This window comes from Diabrotica virgifera, chromosome 2 (assembly GCF_917563875.1).
Source record: "Diabrotica virgifera virgifera chromosome 2, PGI_DIABVI_V3a".
In the NCBI taxonomy this organism is placed as follows: domain Eukaryota; kingdom Metazoa; phylum Arthropoda; class Insecta; order Coleoptera; family Chrysomelidae; genus Diabrotica; species Diabrotica virgifera.
Window position 1 is genome coordinate 1,315,395 of NC_065444.1, and position 26,415 is coordinate 1,341,809.

Here is a 26,415-nt window from a genome sequence, read left to right on the forward strand (position 1 = left end):
ACCACAACGACATGCCAATGGTTTGTCAGAATTTTATAACACATCACGAAATCTGATCTTAATTTAATAAATATATTGATAAATGGATAATATGAATCAATTATTATGCCACCCTTTCTAAAAAGTAACTCTAAAAACTAGAGCGATTATTCAAAAATATAAAAAATTTAATTAATTTTACTCGCTAGGCGTAAAAACCAATATTTTCGTCGTAACAACGTAACCCTTTCACTTAACATCGCCAAACTAAGGACAACATCACATCACTAAATACTTTCTCACGTGCAGCGTTGCCAGCTCTAGTCGACCAAAAACAAGATGTTTAGAAGCAATGTTACATTTGTACCGCGTTACAATTGTACCCTATCTCCCCTACTTAGTGTCCATGTATTGTTAGCTATACTTTATTTGGGAATGCATGGTAGTATAGTTTTTATGGCAGAATACTATAACGGTCTCTATAACTTGGCTAAATTCTTAAAAATAATGCAAGTGGACGAAATCAGTGCTCTAGTTTATAGACCTGGATCCCGCGTACCAAAAAAGTTTATTAGTAGCAAGCTGAATTTGTTAATAGCTTAACGGTGTCTAGTAGGACAAACTTTGATGTACGGGAAGACTGGAACAAGGGAAGTTTTAATTGTGGAACAAGTTACAGGTTTCGAACGTCAAACTACGAACACGTCCCATGTATTTTGTCGGAAAAAACTTCCAATTGTTTTGTTACTCTTTCATTAAACTCTCATGCAAAAATCAGACTGCTATTTGTCACCAACATAATTACTTTCATTTGACATGTTCTACGTATCGGACTTATTAAAATGCCGAACATATTTGTCGGACAAACATATTTCATATAGATATTATATATAAAGTTTGCTATTGAATAAACTTAAAAACAACCTGCTAGTTTTCACAATCATAAACTTGTAAGGATGACACCTTCCACAATTAAAATCACGTTCCACAATTAAAACTTCCCCTGTTCCAGTGTTCCCATACATCAAAGTTTGTCCGACTAGACACCGTTTAACAAATTTTCAGCCATTAAGAAATTTTCAGTTTTTTATTAATCAACTTTTTTTGGTACGCGGGATCCAGGCCTATAAGCTTTTTAATGACGTGTGTATTACTGGTGAAATAACTGAGGAATGGCTTAAATATGAAAGTATGTTTTTACAGTAATTCCAAAGAGGCAGCAAGAAGTTATTGCAAAAAATACGAAGCCCAGTTTGGATTTAGGAATGCGCTGGGTATCCGTGAGGCCCTTCTTGGCAAGTATCAAGTACGATCAGCAGATGTATGTTAAACTTTTGAAAATTAAAATTGAAGCTGAATATAAGGACATGGAAGCAGAAGAACAAGCAGCTATGCAGGAAGATCTAATGTTTATCACCTTTTAATGCAATGTAAAATTCGCAGTGTATTTATAACAAACATGGTTCTTTTGAAACCCACTGTACATCAGTAGGTACATAATTCTTCAAGTGTGAATACTCTTACAAACTAGATCAACTTTCTAGTTTTAGTTACTAAATGAAACTTTTGCACTGCAGTGCAACCGGAACTGATAATACCCCATGGAATGAATAAATAGCACATACGTGTTTGTTTTTTAATTTTATCTTTGTCTAATGATAAATTATTATATTACCAAGACACTTTTAAATGTTCAAATGAATTATTTTCTAAACTGTGATTAAAGAAATGTCATCTATAAAATAATTTTCTAGTTCAGACATTTTTCAATGGTTGTTTTTGCTTGTCTAGTCGTATTGTTTATCAATATAAACAATTATAATAAATTTTAACATATTAATTCGAATTAAAAATTTTAAACAATGCAATAAATTTTTGTCGATTCATTTTATACAATATAAATTTTCAACCCACATAATATTTCACATTTAGTTTTGTCGACAAAAAACATTTATTTAAAGCTCATAAAAATATAGTTTGATAGTGGATAAAACTCTGTAACTTTTTTTGTAAATTGCAGTTAATAAATCTGTACCCGAAACTACAAAAAATAAGAAATAACCTCTACCAAATGTTCATAGTCTTCCTCTTCTTTGGGTGTCGTCTTTTTAGCGAAGGTTGGCGATACTTCTCTATTTTGGGCTTTTCTTATTAGACTTTGAAAGTCTAATCCTGTCCATTCTTTAATGTTGCCTGTGGCCAGGTCATTTGTCGTCTACCCGGGCCGCGACTTCCTTCTATTTTCCCTTCGAATAATATTTTTCTTCTATTCTCCATAATAAGTTGAAGGAAGTTATACCTGTCATGTCTAAATATGTGTCTAAGATAAGATGTTTTACGTTTTTTGACAATTTCTGTGAGTTCACGTTCTCTATTCATACGCCTTAAAACTATTTTATTTCTAACGCGGTCGGTCCATGGAATTTTCAGCATACGACGAAATACCCACATCTCAAAGTTCTCTAAACGTCGTAACGAGCTGACTGTTAACGTCCAAGCTTCCACGCCGTGCAACAGTAGACTATATACAGGGTGAGGCAAATAAAGGGCCTATTAGAAATATCTTAAGAACTAAAGGCAACAGAATCATGAAAATTGGAATAAAGGGGTTTTGAAGGATGATCTATTAAATGAAAATATTTTCATCTCTTTGCAACTTCCGGTTATACCGGAAGTTGCTTATAACTTAGTTTTTTTAAATGGGACACCCTGTATATTTTTACATTTTTGAATTCTCTTCGATGTCTTCTGTCTTAAAATATGACGGTTTGTAATAATATACAGGGTATTTTAAAAGATAATTACGTTTTTTTATTAATTTCGTAGCAAAATTAACACCCTGTAGAATTGTAGTAGTTTGACATCTAAAACTCTACTTACGTTCAAATGATTTTTAATATACTCTACTATTGTTAAGAACCATTAGTACAGCTAAATTTTTAATTTTAGTATACAGGGTTGGTCGAAACTCGGAATGAGTATTTTCTGAGTTTTCTTAAATGGAACACCCTGTATTTTAGTATTGTAATGAAATGATATTTTATGGTACTTTTTTATTTCTTAAGCATTCCCTATACCTAACTGCTTTAATTTGTGCTTAATTGTTAATCGCACCAACAATCTTAACTAAGTAGGTATTTCGATAGCTAAACCATTATTGGTAATTTTAAGGACCAGTCTGGATTAATATGTATTTATTTCTGAAAAATTATTTGGGATTGAGTATTTTCACGGCCAGCTTAATAAAATTTTACGTATTTTTTGTTGCAATTAATGTTTAGCTTGAATCACTAATAACTCACAAATTAAAGCAGTTAGGTATAGGGAATGCTTAAGAAATAAAAAAGTACTATAAAATATCATTTCACTGCAATACAAAAATACAGGGTGTTCCATTTAAGAAAACTCAGAAAATACTCATTCCGAGTTTCGACCAACCCTGTATACTAAAATTAAAAATTTAGCTATACTAATGATTCTTAACAATAGTAGAGTATATTAAAAATCATTTAAACGTAAGTAGAGTTTTAGATGTCAAACTACTACAATTCTACAGGGTGTTAATTTTGCTACGAAATTAATAAAAAAATTATCTTTTAAAATACCCTGTATAATATTACAAAACCTCATATTTTAAGAAAGAAGACATCGAAGAGAATCCAAAAATGTAAAAATATACAGGGTGTCCCATTTAAAAAAACGAAGTTATATTCCGGTATAACCGGAAGTTGCAAAGAGATGAAAATATTTTCATTTAATAGATCATCCTTCAAAACCCCTTTATTCCAATTTTCATGATTCTGTTGCCTTTAGTTCTCGAGATATTTCTAATAGGCCAGTTATCTGCCTCACCCTATATACATAACACTTTATCATGCGGTATCGTAGGGACAGATCAAGGTTGCGGGCAGTGAGTAACTGTCGCATCTTTAAGAAGGTGTTTCTTGTCTATTCTTTTCTACATTTAATCTCTTGTTCTTGGTCTAAGGTTTCATGTATCCAACATCCTAGGTACTTAAACTTTTTCACTTGTTCAACGAGATTGTTGTTGACTAGGATGTTTATAACTGGTGTGTGTGCTTTTTTGAAATTACCATTGATTTAGTTTTTTTTTACATTCATCTTGAGGCCATATAGTTCTCCTTCTCGCACTACTTTGGTTAACAGAATTTGTAGTTCTTCTTCACTGCCAGCAATCAGTACTGTGTCATCGGCGTACCTGATGTTCACGATTTTTCCATTGACTTTTATGCCTTCTTGTGCTTCATCTAGAGCTCAACAAAAATTTCCTCTGAGTACAAGTTGAATAATAATGGTGATAATATACAACCTTGTCTAAGTCCTCTTTGGATATTTATGGTTTCAGTATCACCCATTTCGGTTCTAACAGAGGCGTTTTGATTCCAGTAGAGTTCACGTATTGTATTAATGTCGTTTGGATTCAGGTTCTTTTTTGAAGTTATATGTACTTCTTTACCGGCGATAGAGGGTGATTTTTTTTATATGTTAAAAGCTATCAGCCCGGCGCATGCGCATTATAACTTTGTTCTGATTGGATGTTCAAATGACATGTCAAAAATTATCCGATATGGCAGCTGTGGTTTGGAGGTAAAGGTAAAGGTAAACAAATGTATAATATATTAGTTTTATTGTTGTGAGGACAGAAACAAAAAAGTTTATAATATTGTAGTGACTTTTAAATAGTTTTTAAAAGCAACAGGTACGTAATAATTGTTAATGTATCATGGGTATAAACCTACCTATTTGATCTGCCAAAATACATAGTATGTAATACTTTTATTTATATAATTTGATTACCATCAAAATTTCTATCAATATTCACCTAATATATTGTTTTTTTACTCTATGTTTTGTTGTATTTTTTCAATTCTAAATCATTTCAATTCAAAATTAAAATAATTTGATCAATTTTCAAAATATCAAAATATCACAAGTTTAATCCGTTTAGTTAGTCGATCTTCGTAAATAATTACACATAGTGTCTGTGGCTAAGCGGAGAAGGCGAATGAATTCCAATATAAACCACTCTCATCAGCGCTGGTTCGAGCCCCAATAGAAACTTTCTTTTTTGTTTTTTTTAATACATTTTATGATTGTAAGTATATTTATTATATAATTGTATTTTCAGAAAATACGTATTTAGTTAAAAAAATTTTCGACAATTAATGTTCAAACATCATTTGTGGCTTGTTTAATGTGTTTGTGTGTGTTTTATTCTTTTATTATTTTAATTTTTGGCACTGTTCTAATAAAAATTTTTGAGAAGTAGTAGTATAAATTAGTTTAATATTTAAACAAAATATAAATAAAAAGTATATTAATTTCGTTTAAATCATATAATAGAAGTATAACTTCTTACGTGCGTACAAAGTACACACACATTCTTTTTTTTGCAAGCATCCTATTAGCTGATCATGTTTGACTTTGTCAAAAGCCTTTTCATAGTCTTACAAAAAAAAAATGTCATAGGTAATACTATTTTGAAAATTCACATATAAAGAAATATTCTCGGGCTAAATAATAGGCTATTCAATAAGTTTTGCGCCCAGATAAGAAAAACTTTTATGCTTTGAAATACACTTTTTTAATCAGAATAGTCTACCTGAACATCAATATACTTGTTCCAACAAGATTACAATTTGTGAATTCCATTCCTGAAGTGATGCCCAAGAAATTAAATCACAGCGACTAAGATGGGCAGGCCACGTGCACAGACTTCATAACGAGAGCCTTGTAAGACTGGTATGGCAGGAGATTCCTACAGGAAACAGACCACTCAGATGTCCCAGAATGCGATGGAGAGATAACATCCAAGCAGATCTCCGGAAAATGAACATCCCATTTGACCCTAGGTTGATGGAAGACCGAACAAATTGGAAAAAAGTTGTACAGTCAGACAAGACCCACCCAGGGTTGTAGCGCTACATGATGATGATGATTCCTAAAGGGAGAATCTGGAAAGGCTGCAAAATACGCTTCCACAGCTGTTATGACTTATCATTTAATAAAAAACGCTTTCCACGCATGAATCTTTTTAGATATCTGGAAGTATGTACGGGCAAAATTGGGTGAATACGGTGGATGCACCAACAATTCCAATTTTAATTCATGAATTTTAGCCATTCTCAAAATGCTCATGGTTTGTAAGAAAAAAATTCAACATCCCGTATCTCGGAAACGAAGCATTTGCGGACATATGTTTATAAATCAAACGGTCATTATTTTTTCATGAAGAATTACCCCTTAAAGTTTGTCGCACTTATTTAGAAACTCCCTGTATTGATGAAATACATGGCTAGTTGTTATAGCTAACTTTTTTATTATCAAACATAAGCAAATGAATCAAAAAACAGAATGTTAAGAAAACATAAGGCTATAGTTGGGTTTTTAAATTTTATTATCTTATAAATGCTAGAATATTCCACAGCGTCACGCGAACTTTGAGAAAAATCGCAGTTTGATTGGTACACCAGGTATACAATGACAATTTACCTGTCTAGCAACAATATTATTACAGCGATATTGTTAAAGAATAAAGCTACATATAACATATTATAAAAATCACTTAAATCGGACAATAGGTTTAGGAAATTCGAGACATCAAAAATGACTCTTTTTTAGTTAAGCTCAATATTTCATTTTCGAAAAAGTGAGATTCAATGCGTTTTGCTTTTAAGGGGCTATCCTAGTGTAAAAGTACGAAATTCATATACTTTTTTGGGAATTTCTAATAAAACAATTTTCATAAAAAAATATTGAAAATTAAACGATTTATGTGCCAACTATTGGCACCATGAAAATAAAAACATAGCTCCATTGCTGCAGTGATTGGGACTAATAGAGATCCTAAAACATAAAATTTCAAAGTTATTACATATTGAAATATGGGTTATTTTCTATACCACCAACTAGGGGATTTTTGATCGGATAAAAAATATCAATTTGGAGGTTTTTGAAACTGAAAATGTTTTGGCAAATTTAAAAAAAAATTTAACTCTTCGTCATTTTTCCAAATTTTTAAATTTTTCAAAAATCCTAGTGGATGATATAGAAAATAACTTATATTTCAATAATAACTTTTGGATTTTATGTTTTAGGATCTCTATTAGTCCCAATCACTGCAGCAGTAGAGCTGTTTTTATTTTCACGGTGCCAGTAGATAGCGAATAAATCGTTTAATTTTCAAAAAATTTTATGAAAATTGTTTTACATATACTTCTTTTCATAATAAACGCTCATGCAAATTTTTAAAATAATTGGAACAGTACTTTATATTTTAGAAATTCTCAAAAAAAGGATATTAATTTCGTACTTTTACACCAAGATAGCCCCTTAAGCCCGTCGATATCGTAAAGTCAAATCGTAAACATCCTAGGAAACTGGAAAATGTGATGAGTTTCACTTGCTCCATCCTGGTAATACTTTAAATCAAACATTTTTTAAGAGCAAACACAACTGCAACAACTGTGATTTAATCACAATAGAATATTGTAGGAAGCGGTTAATATCAATAACAACGAGCTCTAGATTAAACATTTACGTCAACATAACAATGACGTGTATGCACCAAAAAATTCAAGCGTATTTTGTATTTTGCACTAAAATTAATTCAATAGCAGATTATATTGATTGACTAAATAAACATTAAATTTAAAAACTTTTTGATAAGAATGTATCAAGTTTTATCAAATTAATTTGAATGTTAAAACAAAAAATATGATGTGCGACGGAGAAAACGCTATGAATCGATTTTTGATAACTTTTTATTGAAATAGTTACAACATACGAGCACAGATGCATATGAATTGGACCAAAACCAATAGGTACACAACACCATTTTAATTTTGGTTTCACGCATTTTGAAAAAATGCGAAAACTTTGAATTCCATATCTGTCTGTCCCAGAGACTTTCTGTAAACACAACTCCTCCTAGTAGAGGATACGATATAAGGTCAAACTGCACCGATCTGTTTAATGGAAAAAAATATTTTATATGTAAATTATTATGTTAAACATTATAAAAAACAAGGGGTGCCTGATATAATCCTGTTCTGACTATAATTAATTAATAATTAAAAAATGATTTTTTTTTATAAACTTGACTGACGTGTTCAACAAAAAAAGAATGTGTGTGTACTTTGTACGCACGTAAGAAGTTATACTTCTATTATATGATTATATGATTATATGATTATAAACGAAATTAATATACTTTTTATTTATATTTTATTTAAATATTAAATTAATTTATACTTAATACTTCTCAAACATTTTTATTAAAACAGTGCCAAAAATTAAAATAATAAAAAAATAAAACACACACAAACACATTAAAAATGCCACAAATGATTTCTGAACATTAATTGTCGGAAAAATTTTTAACTAAATACGTATTTTCTGAAAATAAAATTATATAATAAATATACTTACAATCATAAAATGTATAAAAAAAAAATAAAAAAATAAAAGTTTCTATTGGGATTCGAACCAACTTACCACGCGGCTGGTATTTGCGTTGTATTGGGATTCACCCGCATTAAAACTGCACCACAGAGGCAGCTTGTCATTATGTGCGAAGATCGTCTAACTAAACAGATTAACCTTTTGACATTTTTAACTTATGTAAATCAAATTATTTTGATTTTGAATTGAAATGATTTAGAATTGAAAAAATACAACAAAACATAGGGTAAGAAGACAATATATTAGGTGAATATTGATATAAATTTTGATGGTAATCAAATTATGTAAAAAAAAGTATTACATACTACTTATGTATTTTGGTAGGTTCAAGGTAGGTATCGGAGCCCGTATAACGACTAATACATTTCGCAATCACTTGCGTCGTGCAAAGTGGCTATGTTCAAATATCATAACAAAATTTGATCAACTATTTATAAAACACTTACCAGTGAAAGATTCTTTAGCTTTGAATAAGCGAGATCTGCGGCACTCATACTAGGCACAGTTTGATGAGCTTTCACATTGGCATGCAACAATCATCTCTTCTATGTAAATAAGTCCAAAAATATAATATGAAAACTATTTAAAAAGGCAGTATAACCATTAACTAACTTTTTGTTTGTTGTTTCTCTTCCTACAAATTTTAAAACGCAACAAGCATACATTATAACCAAACACAGTCCCACAGCTGTGCCACAGCTGCCATATTGGATAATTTTTGTCATGTCATTTGAACATCCAATCAGAACAAAGTTATAATGCGCATGCGCCCGGTCGCTAGGTTTTCCCATATAAAATTTCACCGTCATTACGCCCGTAAAGAAGTATAACTTCAAAAAATTAACACTATTGGTAAGTGCAAAGCCTATAGGATATGTATAAATAGGGGTGCCTTTAAAAAGCCTGTTCTAAATGAGGGTTGCCTAATTTTTAAAATTTTACAGCGTCTACTTATGGATAATTGAACATGTGTAAAACTTTGTTATTACTAATTTTACGAAAAAAAAGTTATTCTTTATAAAAAGTTCTGCATGATGTAAATCCTATGATTCAACCATCAGATGTCAAATTTTGTCAATTTTATACGAGTTATGTCAAAAAATGTTAATTTCGGCCAAGAGTGACTTCGGCCTTTCGAAAATTGTTATTATAAAACGGTATTAATAATCAAAAAAATATGTTTTAGTGCGGAATTACATCATTATAATTAAAAAAAAAAATTTCTGAAATTAGATTCTAAACTTCATTTTTATTTCTTACAAGTAGGATAACTCTTTTATTATCAATTTTGCGAAAAAAAAGCAATTGTTCATAAATAGCTTTGAATTGTCTAAAACCTAAGGTGCAGCCATCATCAATTTTATATACTTTATACGAGGTATATAAAAAAATTTTGAATTTCGCTCCGGAGAAAAGTTATTCAGTATTAAATATATGTTGCAATATAGAAGAATATCCTTATAATTTGAAATATTCTGAAATATATAAAGGTATAAAAAATCTCTTAAGCGAAATTCATTGGCATAATCGGCAAACTTGGCAAAATTGGCAAAAAGGGAAAATCACTGCCAAAAACTCGCAATATATGTATACAGTGATGAGCGTGCTAATAACCGGTAAAATAGCGCAAAAGATGGAGAACATATTAAATTGTGAGATAAAAGGGAACAAAACTAGTAGAGTTGTTAAATTTTGCGATAGTAACTTATAGATTGACATTATATTGATTTTTTCCCACCTTTAGACGTATCAGATGAGTATGTCAACTAAAACTGTCACTGTGACAGTGGCATTTCTCAAACTCGTCCGATACGTCTAAAGGTGGAAAACAATCAATATAATGTCAATCTATAAGTTACTATCGCTAAATTTAACATCTCCACTAGGTTCATCTCTTTTTATCTTACAACTTAATATGTTTTCCATCTTTTGCGTTATTTTGCCGGTTATAAGTGCGCTCATATATTATTCATTATAAATAAAGCCTTCAAATATCGTTATAAATTGCAACCAGAAAGCAACACATAGTTACTTGAAACGTTTATCTTTTTAAAGGATGTAAATATAAATAAACAATGTCAGTTGTCAAAAATTTCAAATTAAAAAATAAAAAATAATTATTAAAGATATTTTATTCAGTACAAGAATTTTATTATTCAAAACCATAAGTTATGGACCATGGACGTTAAATGTGGAGACAATGAGACGACTTAACGCCTTTGAAATGTGGACCTATAGAAGAATTGTGAGGGTTTCCTGGGTAGATAGAGTTACGGACAATGAAGTACTGAGAAGAATAGGTAAAGAGAAATTAAAGAAAGAAGGCTACAGTAAGTCGGCAATGTGATGATTTTATTTCAATTTGTGCATATAATATATTTAAAAGCACCTAAACTATTAAATTTTGAAGTTTGAACTCTTGACAAAACCGCATCCATAGAAAAAGTACAGTGTACAACACATGAGAAAATTAGATATTTCTCCCTCGCTTGATTTGCGGCCCTCGCCTAGTTCCTCGGCTCGTGCCAACAAATGTCTGCGCTCGTGAGAAATATGTCGTTTTTTCTTATTTGTTGTACAGTATACTATTCCTTACAGGAATTTCCTGTAAGGAAAGATTTCCATAACAAATAAAGATTTCCATACAGATATTTTTCGTTTCCAGGCAACAGATAAATATATGGAAATATCGAACGTTCCTTTCAAAAAAGTTGTCAAAAATGTCTAAATTCCTGACCGATTTTAGGATTTGTATTGAAAAATATATTATAATATATTTCAATATTTAATGTTTACAGTTTTTTTAATTAATCTAATGTAGATATATTTCCAAATTATTGGATATTTCATAGTACTTGTAATTATATAAGTACCTACATATATGGCGAGCTTTTGCCAGTGATTTTCCTTTTTTGCCAATTTTGCCAATGAATTTCGCTCAAAGAGTTGTTTCATACTTTTATATTTCAGAATATTCCAATTTTAAGGATATAATTCTATATTGCAACATACTTTTAATGCTGAATAACTTTTTTCCCGAGCGAAATTCATATTTTTTGACATACCCCATATAAAATTTATAAAATTGATGATGGCTGCACCTTAAGTTTTAGACAATTCAAAGCTTTTTATGAACAATTGCTTTTTTTTCGCAAAATTGATAATAAAAGAGTTATCCTACTTGTATTAAATAAAAATGAAATTTAGAATCTAATTTCGGAAAAATTTGAAATTTTTTTTTTAATTATAATGATGTAATTGCGCACTAATACATATTTTTTGATTATTAATACCGTTTCATAATAACAATTTTCGAAAGGTCGAAGTCACTCTTGACCGAAATTAACATTTTTTAATATAACTCGTATAAGATTGATAAAATTTGACATCTGATGGTTGAATCATAGGATTTACATCATGCAGAACTTTTTATAAAGAATAACTTTTTTTCGTAAAATTAGTAATAACAAAGTTTTACACATGTTCAATTATTCATAAGTAGACGCTGTAAAATTTTAAAAATTAGGCAACCCCCATTTAGAACAGTCTTTTTACAGGCACCCCTATTTTTACATATCCTATAGGCTTTGCACTTACCGATAGTGTTAATTTTTTTTTTGTTAAACACGTCAGTCAAAATTATAAAAAAAATCATTTTTTAATTATTAATTAATTATAGTCAGAACAGGATTATATCAGGCACCCCTTGTTTTTTATAATGTTTAACATACTAATTTACATATAAAATAATTTTTTTTCCATTAAACAGATCGGTGCAGTTCGACCTTATATCGGATCTTAGACTATCCGTTATTAGACAAATTATCGAATTTTATCAGGTATCGAATGAAAGCTTATAACCCAAGAATGGTACTAGAGGTGAGACATTTCACCTAGGACTTCCGGTTTGCAACTGAAGTACTGTTTTAAAGTCGCCGAAATAGTATAAGCGATATAATATTCGACGCGTCTTAGCAAGACAAGCAAAAATAATTCCAGTTTCATGCCATCCGTCCGTCTGTCTGTCCGCGAATATAACTCCTACGTTATTAAAACGTGAAATGACAAATGAAGTGTCGAATGCGAGCTTATAACCCAAAGATGGTATTAGAGGTGAGAAATTTGACCTCGGACTTTAGGTGTTACAGTTGCACTGAAATTACTGTTTTAAAGTTGCTGAAATAGTACAACCGATATATTATTCGACGCGCCTTAGCAAGACGAAGACAAATTAGTTCAGAGAAATAAGGAAAAAAATATCCTGTTAGTGACACAACCCCCTCCAGGCCGAAACCAAATTTTTTGTGTAGTATGGACATCTATAATAATAACCTATATGTTTCCTGCAGCCGATTTTGATGATATACATAGTTATAAACAAATGAAGATCAAAAAACGGCAAATTTGCTTTTTCGTCTATTACCAAAAAGTTAAGCATTTTAAACAAATTTGAGAGTAAGAAACTCATAAATCGTATAAAAAAATTCAATATGGCGTTCGCGGAATCTGTCTGTCCTTATTGGTTGCTTAGAAAATTGCAAAATAAATCATAAATTTTGAGTTTTTATAAATTTTCATAACTTCTGTAAAAATTTAGGGTATGATTTAATAACCGGAAGTCTCAGCATTCCGTGTAATAAGAAGGTTCTAAGTTAATTTTTACATAAGTCATGAATATTTATATAAACTCAAAATTTATGATTTATTTTGCAATTTTCTAAGCAACCAATAAGGATAGACATATTCAGCGAACGCCATATTGAAGTTTCTTATATGATTTATGAGTTTCTTACACTCAAATTTGTTTAAAATGCTTAACTTTTTGGTAATAGATGAAAAAAGCAAAAATTTACCGTTTTTTGATCTTCATTTGTTTCTAACTATGTATATCATCACAATCCGCTGCAGGAAACATATAGGTTATTATTATAGATGTCCATACTACTCAAAAAATTTGGTTTCGGCTTGGAGGGGGATGTGTCACGAGAAAAATCTTATTTCTCTGGACTAAATATATACTTCCGATGTCATGCCTGGCTGTCCGGCCGTCTGTCTGTCCGCGAATATAACTCCTCCTTATTAAAACAGATGGAATGACAAATGAGGTGTCGAATGACAGCTTATAACCCTAAGATGGTATTAAATGTGAGAAATTTGACCTCGGGCTTCCAGTTTTAGAGTTGCAACAGGAATTACTGTTTTAAAGTCGCCGAAATAGTAGAAGCGATATATTATTTGACGCGTCTTAGCAAGACGAAGACGATTATATACTTCCCGTTTCATGCCTGTCTGCCCGTCCGTCTGTCTGTCCGCGAATATAACTCCTCCGTTATTAAAACAGATGGAATGACACATGAGGTGTCGAATAATAGTTTATAACCCAAAAATGGTGAGAAATTTGACCTCGGACTTCCGGTTTTAGAGTTACAACCGGAACTACTGTTTTAAAATCACTCTAACTCTAAATAGTACAAGCAATGTTGTTCGAAGCGCCTTAGCAAGACGAAGACAAATGCAACCTTCCAGTTTTATTTACACAGTTTAAATCGTAAGTTACACGAAGAGAATTCTGAAAAATATAATTGTATTGCATATTGCGTTTGGTCCAATTCATGTGAGTCTGGGCTGGCACTATAATGCTTTATCACTGTAAAAAGGACAAATACGGCAAAGAAAATGGAGATGGCTGTGCTACACAGTCATCAAAGCACACAGAATGTGAGCAGTTCTAAGAAAACTTAAAAAAGGGCAAAACTGGACAAAGGGAAAAAAACGGGAAAATCCTGGCTTGAAATCAAAGCACTAGATAGAGACAGAGATTGTTGGAAACACCTTGTAGAAGCCCTGTGTTCCTTGTAGGAATCCCTGTTGATCTAGAAGAAAATTTGCAAAATAATTGAAGAAAAAGTACATTAAAAGTACATATTTAGATAGTAACTTAGTTATTGCTAGCAACAACACAAGAAACAAAAACTAAAATGGACTATTTTTGTTATCTATAAAGATATGAAATTATCAAAATTATTACCAAATGACAAAATATTTTTTGTATACATATTATAAAAATACCAATTAGCAAGATAGAGTACTCACTGTTTGTTATTAGAAATTTATTAATACTTTTTAATTAAACAGGAAGAACATAAAATGTATATAATCAATAATACCAATTATATTCTCAACATAAAATTATATTTCCTATAAAATATTATTAATTAATATTAGTTGTTTATTAATGATTTAAAAGAAATATTTTACTTTTTTTGTAGATCCAACAGGACATTACATTATTGTCCTGAAAATTAATTTTCCTACCTACGTAGATTGAAAAACCACTTAATGCCACCTTAATGCAGCTATAAATTTAGTGTCTGATTAAGATTATAATATGTTATCAGTATTCAGTGAAGATTATAAGATTTATAGTGCAGTCATTAAGGGTATTTGGCTCTTAATTTATCAACTTATTTGATATTTTCACAGTAAGTATGGAATGGCCCAAGAAACAAAGTCTAGCCTATGCCAAAATATGCTTTTATCTTGGGGTGGTTTCCACCCCATTTCAGAGGTAGACTTTTTTGGGCAATATAATCCTGGAAATCGCTAGAGGATCTATTTCTAAGCCAAAAATGTTCTATATTTTTTTTGAAAACTCAATAGGTACTTTTTGAGTTATTTGTGGTTGAAAATTTGTCATTTTCATTAAAAAATGACACTTTTTTAGACAAATTTTTGCTAATAACTTAAAAACTATGCACCTAATAAAAAAATGTTATGTAAATAAACAGATAATAAAAATAATATGTTCAAATGTTTTTTAAATTTTTTAAGGGTTTGTTTTTAAGGGTTGAAAGATGAAAAAACGAAATGAAAAATAACATTAACCCAAAATACAGATATAAAATTGATGTATATAAATTATATACAGTGAGAACGTTTGAGTTGGAATAAATTCATTATCTCGAGAAGGGGTGAATTTGTAGAGAAATCCTGAGACAGGTCGAGTTTTATTTTTAAATTATGACTTTTTGGTATATATATCATACTAGTGACGTCATCCATCTGGGCGTGGTGACGTAATCGACTATTTTATAAATGAGAGTAAAGGTCGTTTGATAACTCATTTGAAAGGTTATTTAATTCTTTATTCAGTAATATAAACGTTAACATAATTATTTGTACAGGGTGTCTGAAAATTTTTTTTTTAATTAAAGTAGGTAATTAAGACAAAAAGAAGAATGTATATAATTTATTTATTTCAAAATACATTTGAGTGCTGTTAAAAAACAGAAAGAAATGTTTATTTGAGAAATAAACATTGTTTTTTGCTTAAATTCAATGTTAAAACTACCACCTACCTGTCTCTTAGAGTTTTAACATTTAATTTAAGCGAAAAGCAATGTTTATTTCTCAAATAAACATTATTACCTGTTTTTCTGACAGCAGAAAAATGTATTTTGATTTAAATAAATTGCTTACATTCTTCTTTTTGTTTAAATTTAATTTAATAAAAAAAAAATTGTACACAGTGTATAAATAATTATGTTAATGTTTATATTACTGAATAGAGAATTAAATAACCTTTCAAATGAGCTATCACACAACCTCTACTCTTATTTAAAAAAAATCATTGATTACGGCATCACGCCCAGATGGATGACATTACTAGTATTATATATATATATTATGCCAAAAGGTCAAAATTTAAAAATAAAAATCGACCTGTCTCAGGATTTCTCTCCAAATTCGCCCATTCTCGACATAATGAATTTATTCCAACTCAAATGTCCTCACTGTATATTAAGTTCATTAAAAATATTAGTGAATCACTTCTTACACATATTAGTGTCAAAATGGGTGATTTGTAAGGGTTAAATTATTCAGCCAACCAACAATAATGCTGTAAAGTATAAAAGACCTTTATTTAACTTCATCAAATGCTATTAAAAGCTAAAAAGTATCTACTTATTATAATTTAAGTTACAACTAGTTTTATTCAATTTTAGCAATAAGGAGTTGTTTTCACCCCTAAAAATAATAACCATAATATCGGCATAGGGTAGATTTTGAATTAGGAGGCAAGCAGAGCCTATTCCCAAAATTTCATCAAAACAATGCATTAGGATAGAAATCAGAGGTAATATCGTCGGCCTAATGTGAAATATGCATAATTCCAAAATACCTGATTTTACAGGAGAGACAAATAACTCTATAGGTGTCCATAACTCCACTTGTACACAACTAAATTAAAATGTCAAAATTGCAAAGTCCCTAAACAACTTAAATTCACGTTTTTAGTAATCAAATTGTTTAATTATCAATTAATATGTTGTGTCATTTTAACTTGTACCCTGTAGGTACTCACACATTTACAATGAAAGGACATTTTATTGTATATAAACATCAAAAAAGCACTGATACGTTTGAACAGTTTGGCCACTGACAAGAGCGGATTTGTGAGACTTGTACGTATTTCATATTATGGTTTTCAACATTAACATGTTCCGTGCAGACGACATACATGTGAGCCACATGATACCTTTACCAATAAGTGGATGGCGTGCATGTATGCGATTAATTATACACATTTTTAATATGTGTTTATTTTGTCTGTTCAGAGTATAAGTCTTAGGGTCAGACATCTGCACTCAATGTGTTAATGGACTTATGCAGATTTCATTTTCATAATTTTAGCAAAATCAAGTAAACTATATTAGAAGAAAACAGAGCCATACATAGACTGACAAGATATTAAATAAGCATATTTTCAAAAAAATTGATTACTAAATACTCAGGTAAGTCGATACGATACAAAAATATGCTTAATTAAAGTGTAATTTATCAACAGATTACTCGAATATTTAAGAAGAAACTACAAGAATTCAAATTTGATCGATTCAAAACCATTAAAAATAGAAGCTTAAAAACAACAATCTACCATGTCATCAATGATTTGTTCCTTGGCCAACTTTGTAGCATAAGCTACCATCAAATAATAATAAATTAATTAATTGATAAATTGCAACAATGGGTAGATTTTTCAAGAAAACGAAAATTAATCAATACAACAAAGATACAAAGGTTATAAAAAAAATTCTGGTTTATAAGGGTTAAATTATTCAGCCAACCAACAAAAATGTCTTAAAGTATAAAAAGTCCTTTATTCAACTTAATCAATCGCTATTAAAGCCTAAAAAGTGCTTGAATATAGGTACGTTACAACTAGTTTTATTCAATTTTAGCAATAAGGGGTGGTTTTCACCCTCAAAAATTAATAAGCATATATCGGCATAGGATAGATTGTGAATTAGGAGGTAAGTAGAGCCTATTCCCAAACTTTCATCAAAAATGATGCATTAAGATAGAAATCTGAGGTCTGAGGTGGTATCAAATTTTTGCTCTCATTCACTGTGCTATTAATATTCTATACTAATATTGATATAAATCTAAATAAATTAAAAAACAAAAACTTCAAAGAGAAAGAGAAATTTCAAAACTTGAAAAAAATGACTGACAAGATATTAAATAATCATACTACTTTCAAAGATTGATTATCATTATCAATCAATTCAAAAATATGCTTAATTAAAGTGTAATTTATCGATAGATTACTTACAATGTTTAAGAAGAAGAGACTACAAGGATTCAAATTTGATTGATTCAAAACCATTAAAAATAGAAGCTTACAAACAACAATGTACCATGTCATCAATGGTCAATGATTTGTTTGCTGGCCAACTTGATGGCATACGCTACCATCAAATAATAATAAGTTAATTAATTGATAAATTGCAACAATCGATAGATTTTTCAAGAAAACGAAAATTAATCAATACGACAACAAAGATACTTGTATTAAAAAAATTCTGACAAACTTACCCTGCATATAAATAAGTCTTCATCGTAAGGAACCTTTTCATACTTTGTGTTAGAAAGTAAGGGCTTTTTCATTTCTATTTCCACCGGTTAAATTTATACAAAAAGTAGATCAATAATCATCACATCGTTACACGAAAACAACACACACACGATTTTACTATTTGACATTTGACAGCGATGACCATCAAACGACAACTGCTAATTTGACAGTTGACAGCTACCGAGCACGTTTTAAAATATCAAGGTTAATAATGTGTATGGTATGTACAGTATAAATCCCGATACACCTCATCCGCGTCGTAGGAAGTGACGTCACATGATACCAAATATTTAACTCCTAAAAGTCGCTGCATATTATCATGCACGTAGCGTAGTCCCCGAAAAACCTAATTTTACTGAAAGGTGTCTGATACGATACATTCCAGACACGGTGAATTGTTCATATTTAAAACCATTTAAATCATATTTTTCGGAAACTAAACGCTACGTACACTTCGCGTCATATAAAACTGGTACACTTTTTTTTCCCAATGTAAACCTGTGTTCAGACTGACAATTATTGTTCGTGAATCACTTCGTTGTTGCCATCACAAATAACGGAATTGCACTAAATCTAAATACACAAAAATACCGTTTAAAATGTATATTTCGAATTGTAATACATATATTTAAATTACACACTTGTTCACTGTAAAAGTTATTCATTTTGTATTAATTTCAAATTTAATTTTTAATTTTTCCAGTGTGTTTTATTTATTCTACACAACTTAATGCAGTTTTGTCCTACAATTTACGAGAAACCAATCACACCTCTCGATTTGACATTAAACATAATAATTTAAAGTCATGTCAAGATTTATTATCTATCATTATTTTTGAATTGAAATATTTTCATAAATTATAATAAAACACGAATCAATGTATGGATACTTAATTGAGATGACGGAAAATTACAATTGTTTTAGTTTTTAGTATATTAAAAAATGCGGTCTGTCGCACAGCTCCGTTTTTACCTAGTCTGGGCCCTGATTCTAATTCATTTCGACAGTCGCAATTTCATTTCGACACCGCCATGACAGCCGGAGATTCTTGGGGATATTAACCTTATCATGTTGAGACTGCTCAGAATTTGGGTTGGCGCTTCGGTTTCTTGGATTTTGTTGATAGTCTGGGAAAATTATCGAAAAAATACCATTTTTGGGAAAAATTATTTACCAGCTGTTTTATTGCTAAAATCGAATCTTAAGATTGCATATATTAGTAATATGGGGTATGACAAGTCCGCAGAAAGTGTGTTATTTTATTTATAAACAAATTAGCACTCCTAAATCTTCTTTTTTTTTTCAATTAGTGGTCTGTAACTCCTATAATTTTTCCTTTGAGCCAAAAACACTCAAATAAAAATTCACCGTAATTTAGTTCTGCACAGTTATTTTTTTTCCGATTTCCTTCAACAAAAATTTTACTCAGAAAATCCGAGTTTTCCCAAAAAATCTGCCATTTTCAATTAAAATTTTAGGGAAGTACCTAATTATTTATCAATAATTAAATAATTGAAGACATGGAAGATTTATTATAGTAGATTATACAGAGGGGCTAAATTATGGAATAAATTCATTTCTTTAAAACGGACGATTTTGGAGCAAAATCCCGAAAGAGGTCGATTTTTATTTTTAAATTACAATTTTTTGGCATATATTTCATACTAGTGACGTCATCCATCTGAGCGTGATGACGTAATCGATAATTTTGTTAATGGGAATAGGGGTCGTGTGGTAGGTCATTTGAAATGCGTTTAATTCTCTATTCAGTAATATAAACATTAATATCATTAGGTATTTATACAGGGTTGCCAAAAAAATTTTGAATTAAATTAATTGGCGCAAAAAGAAGAATGTATGTAATTTATTTAACTCAAAATACATTGTACTGCTGTCAGAAAATAGAAAAAAGGTTTATTTCACAAATAAACATTTCTTTTCGCTTAAATTAAATCACAAACAGCCTCCCTCCTACCTATTGGCAGTTTGAACTTTTAATTTAAGCTAAAAGCAATGTTTATTTGCAAAATAAACATTTTTTTCTATTTTCTGACAGCAATAGAATGTATTTTGAGTTAAATAAATTACATGCATTCTTCTTCTTGCGTCAATTAATTTAATTCAAAATTTTTTTTGGCCTCCCTGTATAAATAATGATATTAATGTTTATAATAAATACTGAATAGAGCATTGAACGCCTTTGTAAATGAGCTACAACACGAACCCATATTCCTATTTAAAAAAATAATTACGTCATCACGCTCGGATGGATGACGTCACTAGTTTGAAATATATGCCAAGAAATTTAATTTAAAAATAAAAATCGACCTGTTTCGGGATTTTTCTCTAAAATCGTCCATTTTAGAGAAAATGAATTTATTCCATAATTTAGCCCCTCTCTGTATATCAGGAGACCGGCGACAATCTAACCAATAGTTTAGCAATAATTAAAATGTTAATTAAAAAATTTCGGTCGAAATAATAACCAGAAAGATTATGATACACCAGAATAACTATGATTTTCATATAAAAAAGCACTATACCTATTCAACGTACCTTACAGGATTGAAATTGGACCATTTGAGCGGTCTCAGGAATGTTATAAAGAAACAATTTTTTGGCTTATAAACAAATAGAACCCCTCAGAAAATATTAGATTAAATTAAGTTAACGCTGTTGAAAAGAGCACGGCTTCTGTGTCCTTTTCGAAGAAAAACAAATTGAATTGCGAGGAGTGATTCCAGGTATAACCGGTCAAATTTGACCGGCATTTGCGACAGAGTTATAAACAACAGGATTTTAATCTTTGAACCATTAGATACCTTTTAATTCCGGTCCTCTTTGTACATACAAATTTTCATATCTTCAAGACACTCATAACAAAAAAGATTTATGTCACTGTCACCAAATTATTTAATTATTGATAAATAATTACTTCCCTCAAATTTTAGTTGAAAATTAAAGATTTTGTTTGGAAAACCCGAATTTTCCGAAGAAAATTTCCGTCGAAGGAAATTGGAATAAATTATCAATGTGCAGAATTAAATTACTGTCAATTTTTATGTGAGTGTTTTGGTTTAAAGTTAAAATTTTCGGAGTTATAGAGCAATAATAAAAAAAAGATTTCGGAGTGCTAATTTGTTTATAAACAAAATAGCACACTTTCTGTGGACTTTGCACAGCTATATTACTAATATAGGAAATCTTAAGATTTGATTTCAGCATGTCCAGCAATAAAATAGCTGGTAATTAATTTTCCTTGTTTTTTACTAATTTTCCCAGATTATTACCTCACATCTTTCATTGAGTTGATGATTCATGTTGTGGACATTCTCAATTATTATATTTCTAATTTAATACTATTCTATCTAATTCCTCAAAACAAGCAAATTTCAATTAAACCCAGCTATATTATAATACCTTTTGATTTAGTTTTCCTTGCAAGAAATAAACAAAACACATCTAAACTAAACCTAACCTCGCTTTTGGCCATTCATTCATCTCCGTGTCAAATAATTTCGACAGTCGCCATATTGAAAGCGACTTGTTTTTGGTCGAAATTTGATTTAGAATCAGGGCCCTGGGCCCTGATTCTAAATCAAATTTCGACACTAAACAAGTCGCTTTCAATATGGCGATGGCGACTGTCGAAATTATTTGACACGGAGATGAATGAATGGCCAAAAGCGAGGTTAGGTTTAGTTTAGATGTGTTTTGTTTATTTCTTGCAAGGAAAACTAAATCAAAAGGTATTATAATATAGCTGGGTTTAATTGAAATTTGCTTGTTTTGAGGAATTAGATAGAATAGTATTAAATTAGAAATATAATAATTGAGAATGTCCACAACATGAATCATCAACTCAATGAAAGATGTGAGGTAATAATCTGGGAAAATTAGTAAAAAACAAGGAAAATTAATTACCAGCTATTTTATTGCTGGACATGCTGAAATAAAATCTTCAAGATTTCCTATATTAGTAATATAGCTGTGCAAAGTCCACAGAAAGTGTGCTATTTTGTTTATAAACAAATTAGCGCTCCGAAATCTTTTTTTTTATTATTGCAACTCCGAAAATTTTAACTTTAAACCAAAACACTCACATAAAAATTGACAGTAATTTAATTCTGCACATTAATAATTTATTCCAATTTCCTTCGACGGAAATTTTCTTCGGAAAATTCGGGTTTTCCAAACAAAATCTTTAATTTTCAACTAAAATTTGAGGGAAGTAATTATTTATCAATAATTAAATAATTTGGTGACAGTGACATAAATCTTTTTTGTTATGAGTGTCTTGAAGATATGAAAATTTGTATGTACAAAGAAGACCGGAATTAAAAGGTATCTAATGGTTCAAAGATTAAAATCCTGTTGTTTATAACTCTGTCGCAAATGCCGGTCAAATTTGACCGGTTATACCTGGAATCACTCCTCGCAATTCAATTTGTTTTTCTTCGAAAAGGACACAGAAGCCGTGCTCTTTTCAACAGCGTTAACTTAATTTAATTTAATCTAATATTTTCTGAGGGGTTCTATTTGCTTATAAGCCAAAAAATTGTTTCTTTATAACATTCCCGAGACCGCTCAAATGGTCCAATTTCAATCCTGTAAGGTACGTTGAATAGGTATAGTGCTTTTTTATATGAAAATCATAGTTATTCTGGTGTATCATAATCTTTCTGGTTATTATTTCGACCGAAATTTTTTAATTAACATTTTAATTATTGCTAAACTATTGGTTAGATTGTCGCCGGTCTCCTGATATACAGAGAGGGGCTAAATTATGGAATAAATTCATTTTCTCTAAAATGGACGATTTTAGAGAAAAATCCCGAAACAGGTCGATTTTTATTTTTAAATTAAATTTCTTGGCATATATTTCAAACTAGTGACGTCATCCATCCCAGCGTGATGACGTAATTATTTTTTTAAATAGGAATATGGGTTCGTGTTGTAGCTCATTTACAAAGGCGTTCAATTCTCTATTCAGTATTATAAACATTAGTTTCATTATTTATACAGGGAGGCCAAGAAAAATTTTGAATTAAATTAATTGACGCAAGAAGAAGAATGCATGTAATTTATTTAACTCAAAATACATTGTATTGCTGTCAGAAAATAGAAAAAAATGTTTATTTTGCAAATAAACATTGCTTTTAGCTTAAATTAAAAGTTCAAACTGCCAATAGGTAGGAGGGAGTCTGTTTGTGATTTAATTTAAGCGAAAAGAAATGTTTATTTGTGAAATAAACCTTTTTTTCTATTTTCTGACAGCAGTACAATGTATTTTGAGTTAAATAAATTACATACATTCTTCTTTTTGCGCCAATTAATTTAATTCAAAATTTTTTTTTGGCAACCATGTATAAATACCTAATGATATTAATGTTTATATTACTGAATAGAGAATTAAACGCCCTTTCAAATGACCTACCACACGACCCCTATTCCCATTAACAAAATTATCGATTACGTCATCACGCTCAGATGGATGACGTCACTAGTATGAAATATATGCCAAAAAATTGTAATTTAAAAATAAAAATCGACCTCTTTCGGGATTTTGCTCCAAAATCGTCCGTTTTAAAGAAATGAATTTATTCCATAATTTAGCCCCTCTGTATAATCTACTATAATAAATCTTTCATGTCTTCAATTATTTAATTATTGATAAATAATTAGGTACTTCCCTAAAATTTTAATTGAAAATGGCAGATTTTTTGGGAAAACTCGGATTTTCTGAGTAAAATTTTTGTTGAAGGAAATCGGAAAAAAAATAACTTTGTGCAGAACTAAATTACGGTGAATTTTTATTTGAGTGTTTTTGGCTCAAAGGAAAAAATATAGGAGTTACAGACCACTAATTGAAAAAAAAAAGAAGATTTAGGAGTGCTAATTTGTTTATAAATAAAATAACACACTTTCTGCGGACTTGTCATACCCCATATTACTAATATATGCAATCTTAAGATTCGATTTTAGCAATAAAATAGCTGGTAAATAATTTTTCCCAAAAATGGTATTTTTTCGATAATTTTCCCAGACTATCAACAAAATCCAAGAAACCGAAGCGCCAACCCAAATTCTGAGCAGTCTCAACATAATAAGGTTAATATCCCCAAGAATCGCGCGGTGTCGAAATGAAATTGCGACTGTCGAAATGAATTAGAATCAGGCCCCTGGCCCCTGATTCTAAATCAAATTTCGACACTAAACAAGTCGCTTTCAATATGGCGACGGTTGAAATGCGATTGTGCGAGCCTTGTGGATTTTAGTTGAACTAACGAAGTGACGTCATGAAATAGCGACTATCGAAATTAATAGCGACTTTAAAAAGGGTGTTGATATTATAATTTCGACTGTCGAAATTATTTGACACGGAGATGAATGAATGGCCAAAAGCGAGGTTAGGTTTAGTTTAGATGTGTTTTGTTTATTTCTTGCAAGGAAAACTAAAGCAAAAGGTATTATAATATAGCTGGGTTTAATTGAAATTTGCTTGTTTTGAGGAATTAGATAGAATAGTATTAAATTAGAAATATAATAATTGAGAATGTCCACAACATGAATCATCAACTCAATGAAAGATGTAAGGTAATAATCTGGGAAAATTAGTAAAAAACAAGAAAAATTAATTACCAGCTATTTTATTGCTGGATATGCTGAAATCAAATCTTAAGATTTCCTATATTAGTAATATAGCTGTGCAAAGTCCACAGAAAGTGTGCTATTTTGTTTATAAACAAATTAGCGCGCTCCGAAATCTTTTTTTATTATTGCTCTATAACTCCGAAAATTTTAACTTTAAACCAAAACACTCACATAAAAATTGACAGTAATTCTGCACATTGATAATTTATTCCAATTTCCTTCGACGGAAATTTTCCTCGGAAAATTCGGGTTTTCCAAACAAAATCTTTAATTTTCAACTAAAATTTGAGAGAAGTAATTATTTATCAATAATTAAATTATTTGGTGACAGTGACATAAATCTTTTTTGTTATAAGTGTCTTGAAGATATGAAAATTTGTATGTACAAAGAGGAGGACCGGAATTAAAAGGTATCTAATGGTTCAAAGATTAAAATCCTGTTGTTTATAACTCTGTCGCAAATGCCGGTCAAATTTGACCGGTTATACCTGGAATCACTCCTCGCAATTCAATTTGATTTTCTTCGAAAAGGACACAGAAGCCGTGCTCTTTTCAACAGCGTTAACTTAATTTAATTTAATCTAATATTTTCTGAGGGGTTCTATTTGTTTATAAGCCAAAAAATTGTTTCTTTATAACATTCCTGAGACCGCTCAAATGGTCCAATTTCAATCCTGTAAGGTACGTTGAATAGGTATAGTGCTTTTTTATATGAAAATCATAGTTATTCTGGTGTATCATAATCTTTCTGGTTATTATTTCGACCGAAATTTTTTAATTAACATTTTAATTATTGCTGAACTATTGGTTAGATTGTCGCCGGTCTCCTGATATACAGAGAGGGGCTAAATTATGGAATAAATTCATTTTCTCTAAAATGGACGATTTTAGAGAAAAATCCCGAAACAGGTCGATTTAATTTAATCTAATATTTTCTGAGGGGTTCTATTTGTTTATAAGCCAAAAAATTGTTTCTTTATAACACTCCTGAGACCGCTCAAATGGTCCAATTTCAATCCTGTAAGGTACGTTGAATAGGTATAGTGCTTTTTTATATGAAAATCATAGTTATTCTGGTGTATCATAATCTTTCTGGTTATGATTTCGACCGAAATTTTTTAATTAACATTTTAATTATTGCTAAACTATTGGTTAGATTGTCGCCGGTCTCCTGATATACAGAGAGGGGCTAAATTATGGAATAAATTCATTTTCTCTAAAATGGACGATTTTAGAGAAAAATCCCGAAACAGGTCGATTTTTATTTTTAAATTAAATTTCTTGGCATATATTTCAAACTAGTGACGTCATCCATCCGAGCGTGATGACGTAATTATTTTTTTAAATAGGAATATGGGTTCGTGTTGTAGCTCATTTA

General features: G+C 30.3%; 1 protein-coding gene across 2 annotated transcripts in view; it reads right to left on the minus strand.

Annotated features, from left to right (window-relative positions):
• LOC114335441 (calcium-transporting ATPase type 2C member 1) overlaps positions 1 to 26,415 on the minus strand; it is a 127,882-nt gene that overhangs the window by 97,173 nt on the left and 4,294 nt on the right. The window contains exon 1 of one of the 2 annotated variants that reach the window (XM_050643303.1): positions 18,343 to 18,537. The exons of the other annotated variant lie outside the window; for it this stretch is intronic. Coding sequence (XP_050499260.1) covers positions 18,343 to 18,414 — 72 coding nt within the window. The 5' untranslated portion in view covers positions 18,415 to 18,537. Of the gene's footprint in view, positions 1 to 18,342; positions 18,538 to 26,415 lie in introns of those variants that run through there. 2 annotated transcript variants of the gene reach the window in all.